The sequence below is a fragment of the Vulpes vulpes genome, chromosome 7, assembly GCF_048418805.1.
Source record: "Vulpes vulpes isolate BD-2025 chromosome 7, VulVul3, whole genome shotgun sequence".
Taxonomy (NCBI): Eukaryota; Metazoa; Chordata; class Mammalia; order Carnivora; family Canidae; genus Vulpes; species Vulpes vulpes.
Genome location: NC_132786.1, coordinates 21,847,294 through 21,871,054, shown reverse-complemented (window position 1 = coordinate 21,871,054; position 23,761 = coordinate 21,847,294). Strand labels below are relative to the sequence as shown.

General features: G+C 44.4%; 1 protein-coding gene and 1 pseudogene across 3 annotated transcripts in view; one reads left to right on the top strand and one right to left on the bottom strand.

The window, feature by feature from the left end:
* Positions 1–23,761, bottom strand: part of DPP6 (dipeptidyl peptidase like 6) — a 908,079-nt gene that overhangs the window by 674,372 nt on the left and 209,946 nt on the right. The window contains exon 1 of one of the 3 annotated variants that reach the window (XM_072763226.1): positions 12,351–12,758. The exons of the other annotated variants lie outside the window; for them this stretch is intronic. Coding sequence (XP_072619327.1) covers positions 12,351–12,605 — 255 coding nt within the window. The 5' untranslated portion in view covers positions 12,606–12,758. Of the gene's footprint in view, positions 1–12,350; positions 12,759–23,761 lie in introns of those variants that run through there. 3 annotated transcript variants of the gene reach the window in all.
* On the top strand, positions 254–3,393 carry LOC140599483 (rRNA-processing protein FCF1 homolog pseudogene; annotated as a pseudogene).

Genomic DNA, 23,761 nt, shown 5'->3' with positions numbered 1-23,761 from the left:
AGGAACTTGATTATTCAGACAGAAGCAAAGAGAGACTTTTCAGGTAGGATGCTATTCACTCACTCATTGTTCGACAAATATTCACGGAGAACCATGGATGTACCTACCAGGCCCTGTGCCAGGTGCCTGGATGCATCAGAGAACAAATCAGCCAAAGATCCTTATACTAGTTCAGCCAGTATTCCTATGGGGGTGGCGAGGAGGGACAATAATAAAACAGGCCTAAAAAGAAAATTACTCATACAACACGCTGGAAGGTGAGTTGGGACTATGAGGAGTGATGAGAAGGGTGAACTACAATCTTAAATAGATTGGGCAATGTAGATGTCACTGAGAAAGTAACACTGCAGCAAAGCCTTGAAGGACACCTGGGGAGAACATTCCAGCAGATGGAGGGGCCAGCATGGAGGCCCACAGGGTGAGAAGGGGGAGGCACATCATCGTGGGACCTTTAGTCAATGTAGGAATCCTTGGTTTTACTCCCAGAGACGTGAAGAGCCCTTGCATGCTTCCCAGCACAGCAGGGGCCAGGCGGCCCTCATGTGGGCAGGGGACAGTAATGGACTTGGCTGGCCGGCCATGAGCTGGATGGGAAATAGGAAGCAGATCTCGGATGATGATGGGAAAACCTTTCCCAGGAGTCCATTAAAGTAAGTAAAATGGTGTAAAAGGAAATGGTAGACACCAAAGGCCAGAAATGACTGCTCTCGTGCTTCAGAGACACTATGATCAACCCCAAGAGCAATAAAAGGCTTTAAGAGCAAGACTGCTTTCTCTTCAGCTATGGCAAAATAAAGACCTGTTGGAGCAGAAGTAGCGCAGTGAGAAAGATCATGGGGAGGCAGGGGCAGGGACATCGGGATTCTGTTCAGGTGCTCTCCTTGTACCTGTGGAAACAAAAGCCCTGCTGATTGATATGATCCCGTCAGAGCCACAGGACAGCCAAGAGGAAGTGCAGCAGTGATTGAGTATTCAGTGAGGCCAGCAGCCCAACGAGGAAGCCAGATGCCCCTGCTCATCACAGCCTGCTCCCGTTTCCATGGTAACAGCACCCCTGTCTCTCATGATGTCCCCCTCTGCCTTTAAGAGATAACCAGTCATTTGGGGGATGAATTTGAGAGGAACTAAAAATCTAGAAAAAAAGGACGAGAAATCCATGGCATGTTTCCACATACAAACCGGAGATTAACTGGTCATAGGCAGGATGCTAATTGGGGAGAAAGAGTACGAGCTAGATGTTTTTGCTGACATTTCCTATTTTTCGGATGAAGACACTCTTTAGTTTCCACAGTGCAATTAACCTCACCCTGAATCCACTAAGAAGGAAGAGCACAGCATACATCAAGGATAGACTCAGGGCTGAGGCTGCTTTCTACACCGGGAACCTTCCAAGTCTCCCCATATGAGCCCTGACTTCTCTGACTTGAAGGGTTTCCCATCAAAGGCCCACAGCCTTGGCTCAGAGGCTCGCCCTTAGCAACAGCCTACAGGCCAACATTGGCTTCTGCCCTGGCTATCTAGGGACCTACCTATCCACCCCTCCTCCTACCCTCCCTGCACCCCCGGCCCCTATGCACCATGAGCCAGTGCAACTGTGTTTCAGGTAACTGGTCCCCTTGCCCCCAAAATAAAGTAAGTGACAGGAGAGGTAGACTCATGCCCTCCAACATCTGATTCCCCCAAAGAAATCTCTAGCTGAAGATCATTGAGAACCAAGTAGCTGTGAGATACAAGAAGGCAGAGTGAAACTATCTATGCAAGTTTAGCAAGCATTAGCCAGGCCCAAGCTGATGATGAAGCCCAGACACAATGAAGGGCAACTCATCCACATTAACATTCATCCCTCTGTACTCATCAGCTCCAGTGAGGTTATGCTGTAGTAACATCATCTCAGTGATTTACAAACCAAAGTTTGTATCTTTCCCATTGAACAGCTGCTATCTGAAATATTGTTTGTTTCCATGGCAAAAGGAAGAGGAGTGTACAACAACTCCCGTGCTGGCTCTTAAAGCTTCCACTTACAAGTGCTACATGCACTGCCACTCCCGTTTCATTAGCTAAAGTAAAGCACAGGCACACTGTACTCTAAAGGGGCAGAGGAGCACAATCCCCACAGGGCTGTCCACAGGACCTGGAAGTATCTGCAGAGCTGCATTGGCGACCCCTACGCCTACCTACGTGAGAAGCCAGCCCTCTTCCAACACTTAGCTTGAGTGCCAGTTTGAGAAAACCTAAACCAACATGACTTCTCTGCTCCACTCCTCCACTTTCCAGCCAGTGGCGTCTCCCATCTATGCTTCCACCAAACCCCTCATCCTCATGTAAGCTGTACTTGAGCTTTACTCCTTCTGGGTTGTCATTGTTGTCAGTGTGCGCTGGAGTAGGAGGGAACCCAAGTATAGAGCTCCAAACAGGTGCACTCACTTGAGATTCAGCAGATCACCTGAAGAACACTTCCCTCATGCTTGGCAATAGAGAGCAGACATTTGCAAATGGGAAAAAAATAGGTTGTGCATGAGAAGGAAGACCTAAGAGCTCATCTGGGAAAGTAGCTAGGTACTCTATAATGTAGCCCAAGCGTCCTAGGAAGTTACAGCAATCTCCCTCAGGAAGATTCCTGAGAAGACCTGTAATGGTGGGTGGAGAGGGAAGCCATCCTTGAGGCAAGAACAAAATGAGAAGGAAGGAAGGGGACCTCATGGCTTTGTCTACTGCAGAAATGTGAAGGCAGCTCTGTCTTTCCTCAGGAGCTATGGAGATGAGTATCAGTGAGCAGAGGCTACAGGGAAGCACAGGTCAGGAAATGCATTTCCAAAAGAAACAAGAGTGTGGCATGAACACAGGGAAGTAAAAGAAAGCAAGAAAGTCTGCAACTATGAAGCTCATGCTTAGTCTCTGGGATCAGGTGCTTAAAGAGAAGGATAGATTAAAACATAAAAAGAAAGAAAAGAAAGGTGCCAGTGCAATCTAGGAAAGAGAAATCCCCCAATATCCTTCCTGTTTAATCTTCCAACATAAGACACAGCCTGGCCCACCTTACTACAATCTGGTTGATCCAACTTTATCAACTTTTCCATTGAAGCCAAACCTTATTTAGTACAGTCAATGACAAACTGTCTATATGCCAAGCCCTTATATAACTGCACAGTGACTGAAACTGGGGCAAAAGTATTGACTGGCTCTAAGGACTGCCAAAGATCCAAAATTTGAACAATGCCTATGCATACACAAAATGCTTAGTACATAGAGTGACTCAACACAAGTGTTACATTGTGGCCACAGTTGACCAGGACCTTAAATGAAGGATGTAGAAGATCCCTGGATTCCCATCATGTACATTTCTCTAAACATGTTGAACCAATGCCAGATAGCTATGGAGCCTCTTGGTTCTAATTCCTAAAAGATAGGGTTCCTCTGCCTTCCTTTACCAATTTTTTTCTGCTATCACTTCATATAGAAACTTGCTACAGCATATCAATTATTCCTCCTACCCATTTGCTCTGTTACAAGCTGAATATGGTTAAATACACTCATTTTTTTGTTTTGAAATTGATATTTTGTATCATTTTAAATTTTGTTTTTTATATAAATCAGATGATTTCTCACATTAAAAAATGGGAAAAATGTATCTCTAGTAATTGGAGCTGTTCACCCTGGGGTGGGCTCCCTTGTGGGGCTGTGAACACCTGTAACTCTAAAAAAGTGTCACAAAGAGATGAGATAACTTCACCTCTCATGACTTTTATAGAGGTTTCTCATATTTTTTATAAATATATTTTTTAAATTTTTCTTTATTTATGATAGTCACACAGAGAGAGAGAGAGAGAGAGAGAGAGGCAGAGACATAGGCAGAGGGAGAAGCAGGCTCCATGCACCAGGAGCCCGACGTCGGATTCGATCCCGGGTCTCCAGGATCGCGCTCTGGGCCAAAGGCAGGCACCAAACCGCTGTGCCACCCAGGGATCCCGGTATCTCATATTTTTTAAAAGATTTCATTTATTTATCCATGAGAGACACACAGAGAGAGAGGCAGAGACATAGGCAGAGGGAGCAGCAGGCTCCATGCAGGAAGCCCAACGTGGGGCTCAATCCCAGGACTCCGGTATCATGCCCTGAGCCAAAGGCAAATGCTCAACCACTGAGCCACCCAGGTGTCCCATATTTATTTGTTTTTATTTTTTAATGGGATTTTGCACAAGGCATATGAAAGATCTGAATAAAGTTTAAAAAATTGAGTGTACTGGGGAAAATGATTAGGGGAACTGGATGTTGGTATTTTCCTACCTTTAATTTCGGCTGTACCCCATCTCCTTATTTGTGGTTCTTCCCATGCACTGCTCACTTATTCCGTTCCTGCCCCCTCTCCTGCTGGCTGATGCCCCCTTAGATACATCAATGTACAATGTATCAAGTATGATAATCAAGTATACAATTATATAAACATATTAAGGGCCACACAACAACTATCCCATTGTTCCATGAACGCTGCTGTATGAATTCCAATAGTTCTGTCTTTAAAATAAATCTTCCCAAACAGTAAATAACAGGAGTAGAAAAAATTGATTGGTCTTCTCAACTCCATATTGGGGAACATGCCCATGTCCCCCATTTCACTTTTTTATTTTTACATAAGCACGGTAAGACTGACCCCAAATTATCTAAGGTACAAGCTGATATCAAATGAAACCCGAGCACTATAGGAAGTTTACACAGTGACTTTCACAATGAACTGTGATGACCTAGAAAATCCTTAAGTTCCTTCAGAATTTAAAAAAAAAAAAAAGTGTATGTGAGAGTGTGTTTCACTATCAGGCAAATTGCTGGGATGATGTTAATGCCTTCAAGTTGTTTATCTACAAATGCAGGATAAGTGTAAGGCAGTTTGTCATTTTTCAAACTAATCCCTGTTTTAGGCCCCAAGAATGTTGGATCTGTAGTCACAGGAGATGCCCTCCTCCCAGCCTCTCTATGGGGTTCTGATCACTGCCTTGTGCTCATGTGCAGCATCTGTCCCCAGAGCCTACTGCTTGTGCCCCTGCCACCCACGATGCTCGGACTGGGAAGCTGGGTTTTCACCACCTGGAATTCTACCATCTGGACATACAGGCCTTCCTCTCTTCTAGTCTTCTTGTAAAGTTACATCTGTATCTATATATCTTTCTCACTCATGGGGCAAAACTGAACATGTCCTGTGCCCCTGGGCAAACAGCAAGAAAGACATGGAGGAAAAAAATAAAACCATTGGGGAAACAAAGTCAGGGCAAAATCTTATACTACTGTGGCAAAATGGTTTGTTTTTCCCTTTGGCAATTAGCACATCCATTTGGAACCAAATTAATTTAGACTGTTAGATTTCATCTTGGTCATACTTTTTAAACTCAGTGATATAATTAAGTTAATTCCTCCACTCAATTATGATACCGCAGAGTATACTAAAAACACAGGAGAGAATGGAAGGCTGGGTTTCTCTGAGGTCCAGAGAACACAAGTGACTTGCCAAATATTATTCACATAATTACTTGTAGTCTTCTCATTTGTAAAATTAGAGATTATCAAATTTTAAAATGTTCTATTTCAGATAATTTCACAATGCTAGATCACTCTAAAGATAAATGTCCCAAAAGTCATTAACCAAAAAGGCTGAGTGGTTCTCTCTCTCTCTCTCTCTCTCTCTCTCTCTCTCTCAACATGTACATAAAATCAATCCCACATGCTTAAAATGAAAGCAAATCATAATATGGCACATAGGCACTCAGTGCCCTTAACACTAAATTTATTAAGCAGAATTTAATTTTGAAAGGATTACCGTACATATTATTTTTATAGGCAATGCTCTATGAAAGGGATCAATATTGTATATTGCAGAGAAGCATTCTGCATGCAGTTGATAAATGCATTGTTATCGTCAGAGTAATTAAAAGGAACGGGGTTATATACAATCAGCATGTACATCTTACTCAGCAACTCCTGCCAGTTGCTTGCAAAAATTAAACTCATTAATCATTCTGACGCTACAGAAGAAAAAGCTTTATGTACAGAATTGAAAAGCTCTATTTTATGAAGAAAAAATGTCCAAAGCCAACATCTAGAGAAAATCCTGTCTACACAGTGACATTAGAATATTAATCTCATGTAGGAAAGTGAGTTGATTCCATTGTCAAAAATATAAATTAATATTATGTTATTCTAACGCTTCAGACCTCCTTAAATCTACAGGTAACATATACAAGTAAATTATTTAAAAGTGTGTGTCGACAGCACACACATACACACAGACAGACACACAAAGCATGCCATATGAAGTAGGCTTCCATGCCCACTTCAGAATGTCTTACTGCTACACAAAACTCAAATCCACTGAGAAAACATATGTTCACTTTCCACAAACAACTTGGGCTTTAAGCAAACACATATTTTTTTGACTGGCTCTAGAGACCAAAGGCTTGTTAACACTCTGATATTTGTTTGGTATCATTCACAGTTGACAACTGACTCATCCAACTGAAGAGTGATTAGGTTTATCCTTATTAATTTTTCAAGCCAACAGATGAGCTCTTTGTTAGTTAGGGTTTTCCTCCCTAGCTAAGGTAGGTATGAAGACAGAATGAGGTATATATAGCAGTGCCTTAAAAAAATACAAGGTGTAATGCAGAGGCAAGGTATTTTTGATGCTATATTTGGCTTCACCCATCGTTCAGCTAGCACTGACTCTGCTTATGTCACTAGTTTTACTTCCTTCAATCTAGACAATTTCCTACTTATGACTACATTCTCTGTGCTGAGACAGTAAGCAAAATTTTATATAGCCTTGCTACAGATGTATTATAATTTTAGCAAATTCTTTATAGATATAGGATTATATTTTTAAAACTTCAGCTATTATTCACTTTACCAAAACATTTACAGAGAGACTGTCTTACATGGTAAACAATTCCTATGCATTTAAAATTTGTTTCAAAGTGCAAGAACTAAACTTTTCAGAACAAGTACTGTATCCAGCAGGGTGCTAGGATATTGATTTATATGTCATTAAACTCATAAGGGGATCTCAAAGCTTATCTAGTGAAATACTTAATGTAACAGAAAAGAAATAAAAATATTGAAAAATGCCATTTGTATATAAATTACATACATTGTATGCCATGCTGAGAGATGGAAGTTATGGTGATACTATCACTACAAATAAAAAGATTAGAAGGAAATGTATCTAGAATAATCAGACATAAAGAGGGGGAATTCTAGGGATATATTCCAGGATCAATCTTGTCACCATCAGAAAAACAATCTAGTATCTAGTTGCTTGACATGTGGAACAAAAGCTTGGAAGAGAGATCAAGATGGTGCTCACCAACGTCTTTTCAATTCTACAATTCTGTAAAACAGAAAAGCAAAATATTTTGAAAAGAAATGCTAGTGGATGTGTATTAGAGGAAAAAAAAGCTACTTAGGCATCTTCTAAAACAGAGGCTGTAAAACATACATGGCTCTCTTTACCTTCATTCTAATTGATCTGAGATCTAATTTATCTTTAGATAGTAAGAAAGGAAAAGAATAGAATAGTGGAAACCAAAATCTTGGGAGTGTACGTTTTCCCACCCTCCCACATTAAGAGTAGGAGGAAATGATGTACCAAAGAACTCAAAGACCAACTTCAGAAAGAAAGAGACAGGGCATGAATTCAAGCAGCACCATGAAAGACATGTGATGCAAAAGTTGGAAGTGTAGGGTGGTGGTCACCAAGAGTAGAAGATGTAACAACAAAGACCAAAGAGACATCACACAGGACATTATATCAAGTTGCTTAGAGAATTCTGGTGACATTTTGTGTGCAGTGTCCACAGTGAGAAGAGTAAGAACCTAAGTCTGCCACCAAGCTAGACAAGGGAAAGAGGATTGTCAATGACACGTAAGCGGAATCCATTGCCAACTACCTGATTGAGAAGTTGGAATGTAAAAGAAAAAAGAAAAACAAGACATTTGCCAGCATTGGCAGTACAGATCAGTGAAGATGGTCTTCATTTCTGCCTGTAGGCACAGAAGAAGAAAGAACTGGTGGAGAAATAAAGATTAAGAGATAACATTAGTACTGCAACAATATATTCACTGAAACTGAATGGATTTCAGTGCTCAGCATGTAATAGCACCTACTTTGTAGCACTATCATTATGAAGAGTGAGATGGGAATCTACCAGTCTCCTCAAATTAAAGCTCCAAATGACCCTGCAATATCCACATAACTGTTCTGTAGGTGAGAATACTAAGCATTGTCAAATCAGTCATGAGAATAATGGGATTAAGTAAGTAGTTGAAAGTTTTAGCCTTTTTCTCAGATATGAGGAAAATAATGTGAAATTAAATATTTAAAAAATTAAAATTGGAGCAGGAGAAAGTAATTAGGGTAAATAAAAATGTATGTGGAGCCAAGATTCTTAAAATACTAAAGCTGACAAATGCCGAGAAGAAACTCATAGGACACTGACATCATACCAATGAAAAATCAAGGTGAAGAGAAAGATGGGCTGGTTGAAGAACCACCATCATGCTGAAGATATGGGATGATGAAATTGGCCCTGTCAGGCTGACAGACATCATAAGCAGGGGCTCATTGCTCAGTGCCTGCTTCAGCCAATTTGCTGTTTTAAAATCCTGTTGTCATCGCATTTGTATTGTTAGGAAATCATGTGTCACCAAAAATGAGGAATACAGGAACACGCTAATGTAACCTCAACAAGACTACTGCCCAAGGCCTCTGAAGTCTTTTAAAAAATAAAACAGAACCACTCAAGCATGGGAGATACAAAGTCCAGTATTTTAAAATCAGTTACAGCTACTTCCTATTAGAAATTACCAAATTTCATTAAAAGTCACTTCTAGCAACATTTCCTTTAAGAATCAACTTATTTTAAAACCTACAAAATGAATATTAAATCAAAATAGCTATTGATTCCTCAGGAGGGTTGCCCAAGTAATTGACTTTATACTTAAATAAATTTAAGATTGATGAGGAAACTCCTATAGAAAAAGTATTCTGGCTTTATTTCTATTTCAGAGCTAAACTCCACGTCTTAGAACTGACCCACCCAAATCAGGCTTTTCTGTGGTTCTGGGAAGGGGGGAAGGGGGAGTCCCTTACACGTGTAGTTTGTGCAGATGGGCAATGCAATACTAGTTAATTACCAACCGTAAAATATTACCATTTGATTTATCTCTGCTAGATCTTGTGACTACCATACATTTTATTTTGGTGGGAATACTTCCTTTCCGTCATATTCAGGCATGTGTGCATACACACATACAGAGGTCAGGGCTACATTTTATTTCCCGCTTGTTGGATGGATGGACAAGAGGCCTAAAACCCATTGGATTTGAAAGGCATGCTGTTTATCACCGTCTCAGTGATCAAGGTAGAAAAGTTGTTTCTGTATCATACAACAGCTTTTGATGACTGATAAGCCTTAGAAGGGGAGTAAAGCCACCAGCGCCCCCAGGGTTGGGATGCTCAGAGGGGGGCTGCTGCAGAGAATGTTTCAGCACGTCGGACAGCTCCCACCCAATCGGAGCGCTCCGAAAAGACGGGGGCTTTGCTGCAGAGACTGCTTCAGTACCTCGGACAGCTCCCGCCCAAGCCATGAGATGCTCCCCAACTGCTGAAACCTGTTGTTTTAAAAGGTCGCAGCCAACATACAAGGAATAATACGTAATGCGTCCCTAAGTAGTTGCACGTCTTCTGGTTTATATTTGAGTAGCAAAATGATTGCTCTAAATTCTTTAATCTTGACAAGAGCTGGTATCAGAAAAGCAGTTTTTATTTACATCTAGTATCTTTTTAAACTGGTATCTCTTAAACAAAATGCAGCTGTTGTTCCTGAAGGAAAAGTGATTTAAGACGTACATCTATCTTTTGTAAATTTTTAGACATAACTTTTCCGGTTTTGAATAGCTATTTCTGAGAAAAGCGCACAAAAGTTCTCAAGAAGTTGATGCCACATTTAGCTCTGTCACTGATGTCATCAGACATTTTAAATACATGTATATTTATATGTATTTCATAAGGACACACTATATGCATGGACACTATGTTTATACTCATGCCTACATATCACACACACACAAACACAAACACACTCTCTCTCTCTCTTTCTCTCTCTCTTCTGAATTTTCCAGGAAAAAACACTGATGTCAGGGCTTTCTGAATCGAAGGCAGATGCACTGTTCAGAGCCACATCAACAGATGTGTTCCTCAGTTCAACCCTTTTGCTTATCTGAGAAACAGTTCTAGGCATATATCAAATCAAGAAGAAGGAGCTGGAACTATATGCTCCAAACTAAGATGGAAGAAAGAGAGAAATGGGCGGAGATCATCAGAAACAAAATTCAGAAACCACTGCCTTTTCTTTCTCCTAGCGACACCTAGAGCCTATGATATGGAAACTGCAATGTTCTCCAGCGCATAACACAAATCGACAGTTTTAAGTCAGACTTAAGGCAAAAAGTGCATAATTTCTGTCTGCATTGCAGTTCAATTGTCTTCCCCAAGACTCTCAATAGTTTAATCCTCTAGAATTTTTCACCAGCCCCAATAAAACCCCTCCTTCAAAGACTTCCAGTTCCTTGAACCAGATGTCTGAAGAATCCACACATTTCCCTTAAGACCTGACCCACTGAAGTGAGGGACATCTCTCCGCTCGCTATCTGTGTAACCAAGGGAGTCTGGAAACGATCCAAAAGAAAATAGGAAAATTTCATGCAAGATCTGATACAGGTGGTGGGGGAAGTGAGTGAGTGAGTGAGTGAGTGTGTGTGTGTGTGTGTGTGTGTATACAAACAAACTGCACTCCTTACAAACTTTTATCATCCATGTCAGTCTTGGCATTCTCCATTCATTAAAAAGAAAAAAAAAGTCCAGTAACAACAAAACCTCAGTGGCTTTTTTCTGAATTGTCCCTGTGAAGGTTGTCAACATTTCCCCCCCAACCTTGCACTATTAAAGAAAAACCAAATGGTGAAGTAGTGTGACCTGAGGCAAGGCATGTTTGAATGACCACAACTGCCTGCTCAGTGCAGGGGCATGTACTGCCCTGGGCATGTCAGGGTAGGCTATCTGAGAGGAGCTTGTGTGAGGATCCAGGTGCCCCCAGGTGGGAAATTCCTCATAGGTACCTGCAATGGGTTCTATAACCCAACACGCCCTGCACATCTCTTGAGGCTAGAGCAGCCATGCCACCTCTGCCTGCCAGTCCAAAAGAGCTGGTCTGGGATTTTTCTCTTTTCCTGGGAAAGAGAACAGCTCAGCAGGCAACTGTCTGTCTCTGTGGTCCTCCCTGACCCTGGGAATAGCTGGAAGGGATCAACAGAGGTGGCTGGACTCAACTAGCTAAGCTGCCCACTAGTGTCCAGTCTGAGTCATCAGTTACTAAGGTGATATGCAAATCCAACCTTTGAAACCCAAGCTTCTAGCCTGAAGAAGAGTAAGAAACATGCTCTCTAAGAAGTTTTCTCCTAAGGCAGGTCTAAGGTAGAGCTGCTAGTCCAAGGCTGGGTGTGGGAGGCAGGCAGGGCCTGATTCTCATCAGTAAAAATTGTGCTGGGGCCTGGAATAGGACACTGGGCCTCGGACGCTAGTGTTTTGTCCCTGGTGCCAAAATCACCACCCAAACTATCAGCACTGGAGGGGAAAGTGTCCTGGAGAGGTACGAAGTAGAGGCCATGGGAGCAAAGGGACAGAGTGGGGGAGGTTGAGGAGGGCACAATGCATAGATTCTAGTGACAGGTGGGAAGCATGGGACTTTATCTTCCCCAGTCTTAAAGCAGGAAAATAGAAAGGGGGGGGGGAGGGAAGGAGGGAAGGTAGGAAGGTGGGAAGGAGGGAAGGAAGGAAGGAAGGAAGGAAGGAAGGAAGGAAGGAAGGAAGGAAGGAGGAAGGAAAGAAGAGAGCGAGGGAAATCAAGTTGTAAGCACAGATACATTGGATTCTCGCCGTAGGATGCAGAACCCCGTACCGTAACCACAGGCATCCGCACGCCCAGCGACACCCCCACCCCACCCCCCGCCATCCCACATCCCAGCAGCGCAGCCCCAAAGACGCTGCTCTCTCCAGCACCAACTCCCGGCCGCCGCCGGCGCAGACCAAGCCCCGCTCCGGGACGGCGGTGGCCGAGATCGGCGCGGAGGAGCGGATCTGCGGCGCTGCCGGGAGGCGGAGGAGGGGAGGGGAGGGGAGGGCAGGGGAGGGGAGGCAGGAGGGCGACCCCGACCCCCGGGGACGCGGGGCGGCCGCGTCGCCCCAGCGCTCGCCCCGCGCCCCGCGCCCCGCGCCCCGCGCCGCCCCCCACCCACCAAGATGCTCTTACGTCCTCGTCGTCACCGTCGCTCCGCGCCTGGTACTGGAACCGGGGCCGGCCCCCCGCTCCGCCGCCGCCGCCGCCGCCGCCGCCGCCGCGCTCCCGGGGGGGCGCCGCCGCGGGCGCGGGGGCTCCGAGGGGCTTGGGCCCCGCGCCGTCGTCCTCCGGCCCCTGGGCGCCCAGGAGGTGGCTGGCCTCCGGGGGCGCCGGGAAGGAGCGCGAGGTGTTGATCTTGCCCGTGAACCTCTGGTACAGCGAAGCCATCGGTGCCCGCGCCCGCGCCCTCGCCGGCTGCCCGGGGGCGTCCTGCGCCTCGCCCGCCCTCGCGGCGCCGCCCCCCACCCCCCAGCCCCGCGGGAGACGGAAGAGGAGCCGGCGGCGGCCGCTCCTCCGCGCGCCACTCTCGAGTCGCCGCCGGGCGCCCGCCTGGCTCGGCTCCCCCGCCCCCTCCCGGCGGCTCGGCGGGGCCGGGGTCGGGGCGCGCGCTCGCCCTCGCGCCTGTGCGCTTTCTTTCAACTCCTCGCCACGGCCACGGCCACGGCGCGCCTCGTCAAGGGCGCTGGAGGAAGGCCCCCCCCCCCCCCCCCGAAGAACATAAAGGGAGGGAAGTGCCTAGGCCCGGAATTGGCACCACCTAGAGACCGGCGAGGAGCCAGCGCGGATCTCAGCGCTTCCCCCCCCGCCCCTCGCGCGGCTCCTCCCCCCCCCCCCCCCCCCGGCCCCTCGGCGCGGCGGGTAATGGCGCCGGCGGGAGCCCCGGCTGCGCGGGAAGAGCGCGCCGCGGGCTCGGGGGCACTGGCGGAGGGGCCGGGCCGCGGGGCGCCCATCCCCGGCGCGGAGCTGCGCGCCGCGTCCCCACGCCGGGCCCCGCGCGGCTGCAGCCTCGCCGCCTTCGAGGCCCCTCGGGCTCTCCCCCCGCGCCTCCTGCCTAACTTGCGACAGCAGCGCCCGAGCCCTCGGGCCGGGGGTGCTGGGGGCGGGGGGGGGGCAGCGAGCCGCGGCGCTGGAAGGCGACGGCCCGGACACCGCTCCCTGACGAGCCCCCTTGCTTCCCAAACCAAGCTCGTCTCCGAAAACATTCGTTTTCCTTCCCCGGGCTCAGACCGCAGGGGAAGGGAAGGTCGCGAGGCGGGCCCGGGGAGGCCTCGGGGGGCTCCCGGCAACTCGGGGGCGCCCCTCCCTACACGCCGCAAGCCCACGTGTGCACATCGCGAACCCCATTTTCATTTTCGGTAAATAGAGGCAGAGGCTGACGCTTCTGGGATGCCGGCAACTTCTCCAGAGCTTGCTCCGCCCCCTCGATCCCCGACAGAGAGGAAGGGACGGGGACGAACCACCCCAGAGAGGGCGCCCGGCTCCGGGTGCGCATCCGCGCATCTTGCTGCAGTAAGACGTGCTCCAGCGCCGCCGTGTGGAAAGACACCGGCATGCCCGGGCGCAGGCGGCTCCCCTCCTCCCTCTCCTGGGGTAGACAGGCCCTTGGGCCTCCGGGACGCCCCCCCCCTCCTCCCCAGATCCGCTCCTCCGGCCTTCTTTAGGCTCTCGGGGGCTCTTCCTCCTCGTCTCGTCGTCTCCACGTCCCTTTCCCTCCTGTTTGCAGACCCTCCAGGTCGGACAGATGTGTCCCGACTTGAGCTTCAGCGGAGACCAGGACCTAAACCCGCGGAGGGAGGGGACGGGTGGAGGGCTCGCCCCTGCCCTTTGTGCTGTTCTCCTGCACCAGTTCAGAGTGAGCATCTGCATCATCACGATCCTCCCGGGCTCAGCGGTGACGGTGACCCCGCTCCAGCTAGGTTCCCATGGCCACTCAGCAGGCCATACTGCGGGCTCACCAGCCTTTGTTGGGTCTGAATCCAAGACGATCTCCTGGAATCACTGCCAGAGCCCCGACTCTGAGAAGACCCCTGCCTGGTCCTGAGATGGCCTCTTCCCCCACGCAGTGTCCTTAACTCGGAGGGAGAATCGGGATGCTGGCAAATAAGGCTCTTGGGAGAACATACCTTCCAGTCCCTTCCAAGCTCTCCCAAGTCTCAACCTGGTGGGTAGTCCTGTTTTAATTCACATGTATTACCACTCCCATCTTCTGCTGAATCCACTTTAGTTTCCCTCTAATATGAAGAAAACTGTGATTGTTAAAGTACTTTAAAGACACGTTTCCTTTGTGCAACCATGAAAACAAGCAAAACCAACATCCCAATAGCTAAGAGGCTGCCTGAACCAGCAAAAGGCCTGTGCACAGGCAGCTGTCCCACCCACAGGCCTGGGGGTGTAGAGAATTTCACCAGCCCCTCTTTACTTTGAAGACAGAGGCAGCAATTACAAGAGCCATAAAATGTAACTTTAAAAGTCATCACATTTAGATAAATAGGAAACCTTGCTGTCATCCCCCCTCCCCCGCCCCAGCTGTGCTTTTGATGGGAGGAAGCTGCCTTTTCCAGCCTGACTTGAAAGGAAAGCTCAGGCTGCTCCCTGCAGCATCTATGTCCTGACATTTCACTAAAAATAGATGCTGTTAGGGTCTTTCTTACATAATATACATGAAATTTATATTTTCATATACGTATGAAATTTTTGTGTATATAATCACACAAACTGTAAGAAACAGCATTACTTATTTCTTGTACTAACACTGGATACAAAATACAGTATTTATATGGAAGTAGCTTTTGTATCATACCCAATGTTTTATAGACGTAGGCATATCAACAATAATAGGTTGAAACTGAGCTATGGAAGGCACATTGGGACCCTCACTTTTTTTAAGCTTTGATTGATTGACTGATTTCAGAGAGTGCAGGGGAGAAGCAGAAGGAGAGAGACAAGCTGACTCTGTGATGAGCATGGAGCCCAACCTGGGGCTTCATCCCAGGAGGCTGAGATCATGACCTGAGCCGAAACCAAGAGTCAGATGTTCAACTGATTGAGCTACCCCAGATGCCCCTGTGTCCCTCATTTTTGAACATCATTCACAGATCAGCTTGTGGGTATTCAAATCACAATTTGGTCCGTGTTAGAAATCATAATTAAATGATTTAGACAACACGATAAGCAAGTTTTACTTAAAATCATTTATAAAATGAAGAAACGATAAGACTCACAAACAATTGGAGGACAAGTTGGAGTACACATTTGTGTTTGAGAGAACAAATTGAAAATTAAGCAGGAGAAATGGGGGGTGGGTGGGAGAGGTGCTCCAGGCGGAGTGACTGTTCTAGACTTTGAGTGTGAGTATGTGTATGCATGTTTGTACATACTTCACACATGGCTTAAGCATGTCTTTACAAATTGCAGTGTATTTTTTAATATACTGTCAGGACTCGGAAGTCCCAAATATAAGAGTCAGCCCGTCAGTGTGTTGGGCTGAGTGAGGAAATGCAGTTGCAGAAAATTGCAACTATGGCATTTTGTGTTTATGATACATAACTAATTTGCTTATTGCCTTCAAAAACCTTTTCAGATCCCCAGTTTCTTAAACAGGGGAAGAGGTTCTGAAGAGTAGCAGAACTTCCCAATGAGCATTTAAATATAGGTGCACCTCAGGACACAGGTCAGTAATATCCTCCGCTCACCAATCACCGAAGATCTTGAATGTACTATATTGAAATAGATTCCCAGTTCTGCTTATTGGGTAAATATGGGAAACTATTTTTGAAAATGTTTCATGGATTATATCATATCAAGATATTAATTCTTCAATACTCCTTACACCCATGTCCACTGACTTATTTTTCCATCGAGTTGTGTATTATTTTTTCCCGTTTATTAAATAAAGGGGTGTGTGTTTATTTTCCCAGGAACCAATTTACAAAACAAATATGATTAGTCATTGGAATTAGGCAAATGCTGCAAAATATGGTGGGTAGTCATTTTTTAAATGACAATGAAAGGAACTTTGTCATCCACATGCAAGCTAAGCATTGTAAAAATATCAAAAGTATACTGAGTTCAGCAGGCTAAGCATGATTTTTATTAGCTATGAGGTTTTTTTTTATTTCTAGGAGAGAATTATATCATGTACTTTACTTCCTCTTTCTCTGTGAGGGAAAGGACGAGAGCAAAGCCCCATTTATGATTTTTATTCATTCCAAATGCTGAGACGTGAGAGATGAAATAACCAGCGGCATGTGCTGATGGAAGAGCCTTCCCTAAGACACTGGGCACCAGCATCTTCTAGGTATTATCACCTTGTACTCATACCAAGGGGGAGAAATAAAACAAATATTTGGGTAGTTTGAGAAAATATGGCGTTAAATGCATAAATACAAAGCCTATGCCCAACTAAACTCTCTCTACATATCTATCTTTAAAAACAATTTTTTTTTTTGCAAGATGCCTACCCACAAGGGGAGCTGGCTAGCATGATTTCTTTACAAACTTTACAAACAGGAAAGGTCCAGCACAAGAAAAATGGGGCAGCCCCGGTGGCGCAGTGGTTTAGCGCCGCCTGCAGCCCAGGGCGTGATCCTGGAGACCCCGATGGAGTCCCACGTCAGGCTCTCCCTAACGGGAGAGCTTGGTGCCTGCTTCTCCCTCTGCCTGTGCCTCTGTCTCTGTCTCTATGAATAAATAAATTTTTAAAAAAGTCTTTAAAAATAATTAAAAAAAAGAAAAAAAAAGAAAAATGAGTTGCTTGGTCCTAGCTTTTGAAAAACACGAAATTAAAGTTAATTTGAGCTTTTTGAATTGATACATGACAAGTAATGTTTTAAAGGGAAACATTTATTTTAACCCTAAAATTAATAAAGTTCACTGTTAGCTCCCTATGGCATTATTATTTACATCTTAATACAGCCATTGTGCAACTGTGTGTTTCGTAGGCATCAGCGCTAACACCTACTACAGACGACTAACCCCCTTGCTCTGTGCCCACAAACACATAGTCAATCAACACAAGCAACCAAGCTGATTGTCACGTCGGTACAACAGCCACCGATTTAGCTAAAAAGCTGGATGGAGTCAACCCACAGAAAATATTTGTTCCAGCCTGGTGGTGGAGCGGGGAGGCTGTCCCTCCACCCTCTGTTCCTTTAGAGGTGCTCCCTCTTGCCTCTAACACCTGCCCACTGCCCACCTGCCCTCCTCCCACTCTTCCTTTTTCTCCTTCTCCTTCTTGTCCTTCACTCCTGTCCTCACTCTGGGTCAATACCAATAGGCTGTGTATTTCTTTTTCTTTTCTACAAATTCCTTGCTGCTGAGTACTTATAAAATCTCATTTCTAATATCATCTCCTTGGAAATAATCGCTTTCCCTCCTGGAGGAGGCACCAACCTCTGTCTTTTCACGTCCTAGTTATTCAACAAGAACTTCCACGTTTTTTTCCAAGGCCCTTAAGATCTGGAGAGCATGAGATTTGGAAGAGAGTTTGTTGTTTGTTTGTCCCTGGTGATCATTTGAACATAACAATGTCGTTATCTGAACTCCCTTAATTCATATATCAAGTAATATTAGATTAAAAGGGACGTGATTTCTGCTCTGAAATGCCCCCAGAGCTCCTCGCCCTTTCCAACCATGCACCCCTCCAGTCTCATGAATTAAGTTAAATCTGATCCCCTTTAATATTAAAGTGATGTTAATGAGCCTCTGCAATTCAATGCTTTGGTGCTTTAACCAACAGAGGTGATGACTGTGTTCTAAGAAGAAAAAGCTTTTGTGACCAACGGCAAGCATTTTGAGATTCCAAGGCACGTGACACAGGCTAGCAAGTACAGGGCTCCAAGCCTCATGGGGGGCTTTTGAATTTATTTTGTTTATTATTATTGTTATTATTACTATTTTGCATCAAGTCACCCAAAAAGGTTTTTAAGGCTTTTACTTGAAAACAACAATGGAATAGGAAAGGAGTGAAAGAAACAGGGTCGTTCAAATGCAGGGTCTTCTTTGGATAGTGGAAAGAGTTGATGCTGAGTCATTTAATCCTGCCATGTAAATTATACTCATTTGCAGGCCAATGGAAATAGTTACAGAGAATTTTTAAAAATCTGACTCCACTAAAAATGATTCCAATTAGACAATGGAAAGGGATATGGCACATTCCTAGAATGTACAATAGGAGTAAAATTTAGGGAACCAGAGTGTGAGGCTGATGTAATCCACCCTAGAAAGAAGGGGCTGGCCAGCCAGAAATAGCAAACAAGTAAGGCCAGCCCAGTGAATTGGCCTGGCCTCCAGGTCCCTGTGCTGCATTTGGCTGCAAGACACAAAGAGGGAAGAGAGGAGAGGCTTCAAGCAACAATGGGCTGCCTTGGAGCATCTGGGCCAGCAGCCCCTGTGAGTGAGGCAGGCCAGGGTGGGAGCAGGGTCACCTGCTTCCTGGACACCTGCTGGTAGGAACTGGAAAGACTCTCACTATCTTACCCCAGAATTAAGAGCATTCCTTTGAGCTAAGGCACCCTCTGGAAAAGCGTCAATAAAAAGTAATTAGCAAACAACCAAGGCCTGAGTGAAAAGAGAAACGCGCACCGGTGGCCAGAAGGCACCCCACAAGCACCAAGACAAACCACCTCCTGATGTGTGTAATGGGGCAGACTGAGTAAGAGCTGTCTGTTTCAAGAGCGTGGCTCCATTTCCAAGCTATAAGTTTCCAGGTTGGCATGCTTCATCTTTGAGATAAGAAGCTGTTATTTCCAGGGCACCTGAGTGGCTCAGTCGGCTGTGTCCTGACTCTTGGTTTCAGGTCAGGTCATGATCTTGGGGTCGTGGGTTCAAGCCCCGTGTCAGGCTCTGTGCCTAGCCCAAAGTCTGCTTGAGATTGTCTCCCTCTGCCCCTCCTCCCACTCATGCTCTCTCTCTCTCTCTCTGAAATAAATAATCTTTTAAAAAGTCATAATTTCCATATTTGAAACTAGGACAAATTGAAATGTTGTTCAGCAAATATTTTTTCATCCCAGAGCCTATCTAATGAGGTATTCTAAACTGCCACAATGACCTCTTGAGTGACTTGCTTTGGCCACTGGAATATGAAGGGACATGATGCAGGCAGAGCTCTCAGGCCATCTGTACAGCCTGCCCAGGTGATCCACCACATAAGAATGTGTCCTGGGGTGGCTGCTGCCAGGTTGGCTTGGCCTCCAGAACAAGCATACTTGGAGAGACCTGAACTCACAGGTCTGAAGTCCATCCAATCCAGCCATCAGGGAACATAGAGTGCAGCCACCTAGCTGAGCCCAGGGCAGATCCACTAAATCACAGTTGACCAGCACAAAGATGGATCTTGGAATAAATACTTGCTGTATATATAAGCCATTGAATCGGAACAACTTGTCATATAGTACGCTTGTCTCATTTGCTCTCTAAAACAAAAACCAAATCCATGCATGAAAAATGGTACAGCTAATGTCAGTGTTTATTGTAAGCATTTCACCTACTTATTCAGTGAATATTGGAATGCCTAGTGGGCACCAGTCACCGTGCTGTGTTCTTGGAATGAAATGATGGACTAAAACGAACAGTCTTCGCTTTCCTACAGATTCTAGTCAATACTCCTTATAATGACTCAGAACTGATGTTATAAATTACCTGGCCAGATGGATAGTGGCTTCCTTTCGTGAATAAATGTATTTTTCTCAATTTCTCGCCTTTTCCAGTACATTTACAGCCCTGCTAGTTTTATTAGGAAAAGGCTCTTAAAAAGCACTAGAACACTAATGTGTTCACAATAATGCTCTAGTTATTTATTACAGGAGCGCTAAGTGGCATTTTTAATCCCCTCAAAGAACTATCTCTAGACCAGCGTTATAAGGATCATTTAGGAATTTGTTTGGAATTAAAAGCCTGGACCCCATCTCAAACCTACTAAATCAGAAACTGAGGGCTAGAGCCCCACAACCTGTATTTTAATTAGCCCACTAGGTCATCCTGATTGATGCATGCTCAAGTTTAGCAAACACCAGACTAGAATAATGTACTCGAATGTTACTCTAAATGGTACCAAGGTGACCTCGAAGATCCCCCCAAATGTTTGCTTTTTCCCAGGAAATGGCTTACCAATTCAAAACACTTAACAAGAATTTTCCAAAGGGTAAGAAGTTTTTGAGAATGAACAAGGCCTGTCTTCCTCATTTAAATAGAGGTTATCTGAGCAGCTTGAAATCAAAATGGAATGGTGTACAGTTGGTCTTTTCAGGACATTTTCAGAATGCTAATTCACCCCTGAATTGAGATGTTGAGGGCTCATCTCAGGAAGAAGGCAGTGGCCAGAAGAGGATTAACAAGGCAGACACCAAAGACATGATCCAAGTTAAGACACCATGCTTCTTGCGGCTTATCTCAGAGATACTTTGATTTTGCACATTAGCAGAGAGCCTCTCTCACCTTGCCAGAATATATGAAATTTGGCAGGCAAGCTCTGCAGAATTGCAAGGAAATTTTTTTAAAAAGCATTACTTTCAAAAATTGATTTCATTAAAAATTCCTCAGTACCTCTGGTTTAGGCCCACTGCTTTTTTAATGTAATAAGAAAAAACTTTGTTATGAATTAAAAATCAATGAAGTTAAACACATTTAAGTAGAAAACTGACTTTTATGAACTTAATTTTCCTGAATCTACTCCTTTAAGGCACATCAAAATGCCCATTATAAACTCCATTTTCTTTCCCACCACCACTTAAGATTTTCTCCACATTTCCATGGAGCATACCTATTTTTATGAACACAAACGTATACTTAAAAATGAGCTTTCTCTCAAAATTTTTTAAAGATATTATTTATTTATTCATGAGAGACACACAGAGAGAGAGAGGCAGAGACACAGGCAGAGGGAGAAGCAGACTTCTTGCAGGGAGCCTGATGCGGCACTCGATCCTGGGACTCTGGGATCACGACCTGAGCCGAAGGCAGACGCTCAACCACTGAGTCACCTGGGCGCCCCTTCTCTTGAATTTTAACACATTCTTGGGACCACATGTACAAGTTCGATATTTGTGGATAACTATCAGCACCCACACAGATTCTAAATATGAAGTGTGACACCTGACCATTGGAAACAAAGTAAACTCCCCGCCTGTGGTCTGTCTCTTCACATTGTCTTGAGCGAATACAAGAGATATCATTGCAAACCCCTGATTCATGCATAGGTGACTATGTCAGATATGAGAAGCAGTGGGTTCTCATTAATGAAAACATTATATTAGGAGCAATAAAACTGAAATGAAGCCGCTCATTTGCTTCACGTGGGTAATTCACTCCATTGTGCACTGTAACTCTATCAGCTGCACTCTACCCATTTCTGAACAATTTCCTTTTCATAAAGGGGGAAAATAGGTTTGTCTATACTACTAATTGCATTTCAGATCATTGTAATTTGGAACTCAAAAAAAGTAATTCTCCCAACAATTACTTATATTTATATTTTGCTTGACAGGTAAACAGAAATTGCCCGTTGGCTAAATAAATCCATTAGTCATATAAGCCTGCAATTTGAACAGCTTTTTTTTTTCTCACTCACCCACAGCAAAAATAAAATTGACTCTCTGCTACAATAGGATGAGGTGGATCCCATTTGTTCCTTAGATTGAGCTGAGTCCCTGATGGGTCCTATTACCTCAATCCTCTGCACTGTACCCATAATCACCACCATTTCATTCCCTTGTAACCCAACAATACCCAAATTGCATCATTTATACAGAATCTTTTCAATCTTTGTGAGGAAGGATGGATAAATTAATGCTTTTAAAGGACTCTGAAGGATTTCTGAGCCATCTTATGGTAAAAGCAGCTGCAGTAAAGGCTCTATTTCCATCCGTGTTTCAAGATTCCTTTATTTCTCTCTCTCTCTCTCTCTCTCTCTCTCTCTCAGAGCTCTGGTATCGTGCATCATGTCAGGTTTAACTTGAAATGAGATGTAAATGGCTGGTTACAATCTAAATGAATTCTGAGTCTCCAAATATCTTTTTTCAGTACTTAATTTACTCAAAGAGAAATGATATAAAGTCATTAAATCCAAATATGGGCTAGAATACAAAATTCATGAGTATGCTAAGATAAAATACAAGCTTTCAAACAACTTACCCACTTATATCACAGACCCTCAAGTGGTATACTTGTACCATGATGGGCCCTTTAATGGAAAACTTAGAGGAACTACTAGTCTAGCATTTTATCCACTGATTACATCTGCATTTTATTAAGTCTTCCCATCTAAAACTGTGAATGTCAGGCCCTGACGTCACAGCTACTGAATCCCCAGGAAGGCAGCCTGCTTGGATTGATCCACATGATGAAAAACAGCCACTTGATATGATGGCATCTTGCAAGTGCAGAGCATCTCAATAGTTAAGCAACACCCAGCCCTTGGTTTCTGTTCCTGATTAAAGTGCAATGATGGTAATCTCCTAAATCAGTTGACACAGCTGCAGGAGAAGAATCAAAGCAAGTGATCCCCAGACTCCTCCATCTCCCACCAATCTTGGAGAGAGGAATAAGCATTGCTAAGATGAATGCATTCTGTTTCCGGGTGTTGTGTTTTTTTTTTTTCCCCTTCTTCAAAAGCCTTAACTAGGGAAGGATGTTGGAGAAGCTCACATGTTCACTAGTTCACTAAGTATTCCCGGCTTCTGTGACTTTTACCTCCTTGGCATTTCTCTAAGCCGTATTAATCAGATCTGACTCCTCAAGACATGATGCAAGAGTTCTACAAAGGTATCTCCTTCTTGTTCAATGACCTAAAAAATATCCCTGGAGAATGGCCATAATCAAAAATACAAGAACAAATGGGTGTTGGCAAAGATGTGGAGAAAAAGGAATCCTCATGCACTATTGGTGGAATTGCAAACTGGTGCAGCCTCTGTGGAAAACAATACTGAGGGCCCTCAGAAAGTTAAAAACAGAATACCCTATGATCCAGCAATCGCACTCCTGGGTATTTACCCAAAGAAAATAAAAACACTAATTTGAAAAGATATATATGCACTCCCATGTTTACTGCAGCATTATTTACAATAGCCAAGATATGGAAGCAGCTCAAGTGTCCATGGATGGATGAATGGATAAAGAAGTGGTGTGTGTGTGTGTGTGTGTGTGTGTATACAATGGAATTATATATTATATATATTATAATTATATTATATTATAATATTATAATTATATTATAATTATTATATATATAATTCCATTGTGTGTGTGTGTGTGTGGGTATATATATATATATATATAATGGAATTATTAGCCATAAAAAAGAATAAGGTCTCGTCATTTGTGGCAACATGGATGGACCCAGAGGGTATTACATTCAGTGAAGTAAGTCAGACAAAACAATATGATCTCATATGTGGAATCTAAACACCAAACAAATAAACAAAAAGAAGAAACAGACTCATAAATACAGAAACCAAACTGACAACTGCCTGAGGGAAGGGAGCTGGAGAGACGGGCAAAATGGGTGAAGGGTTGTGGGAGGTAGAGGCTTCCAGTCATGGACGAACGAG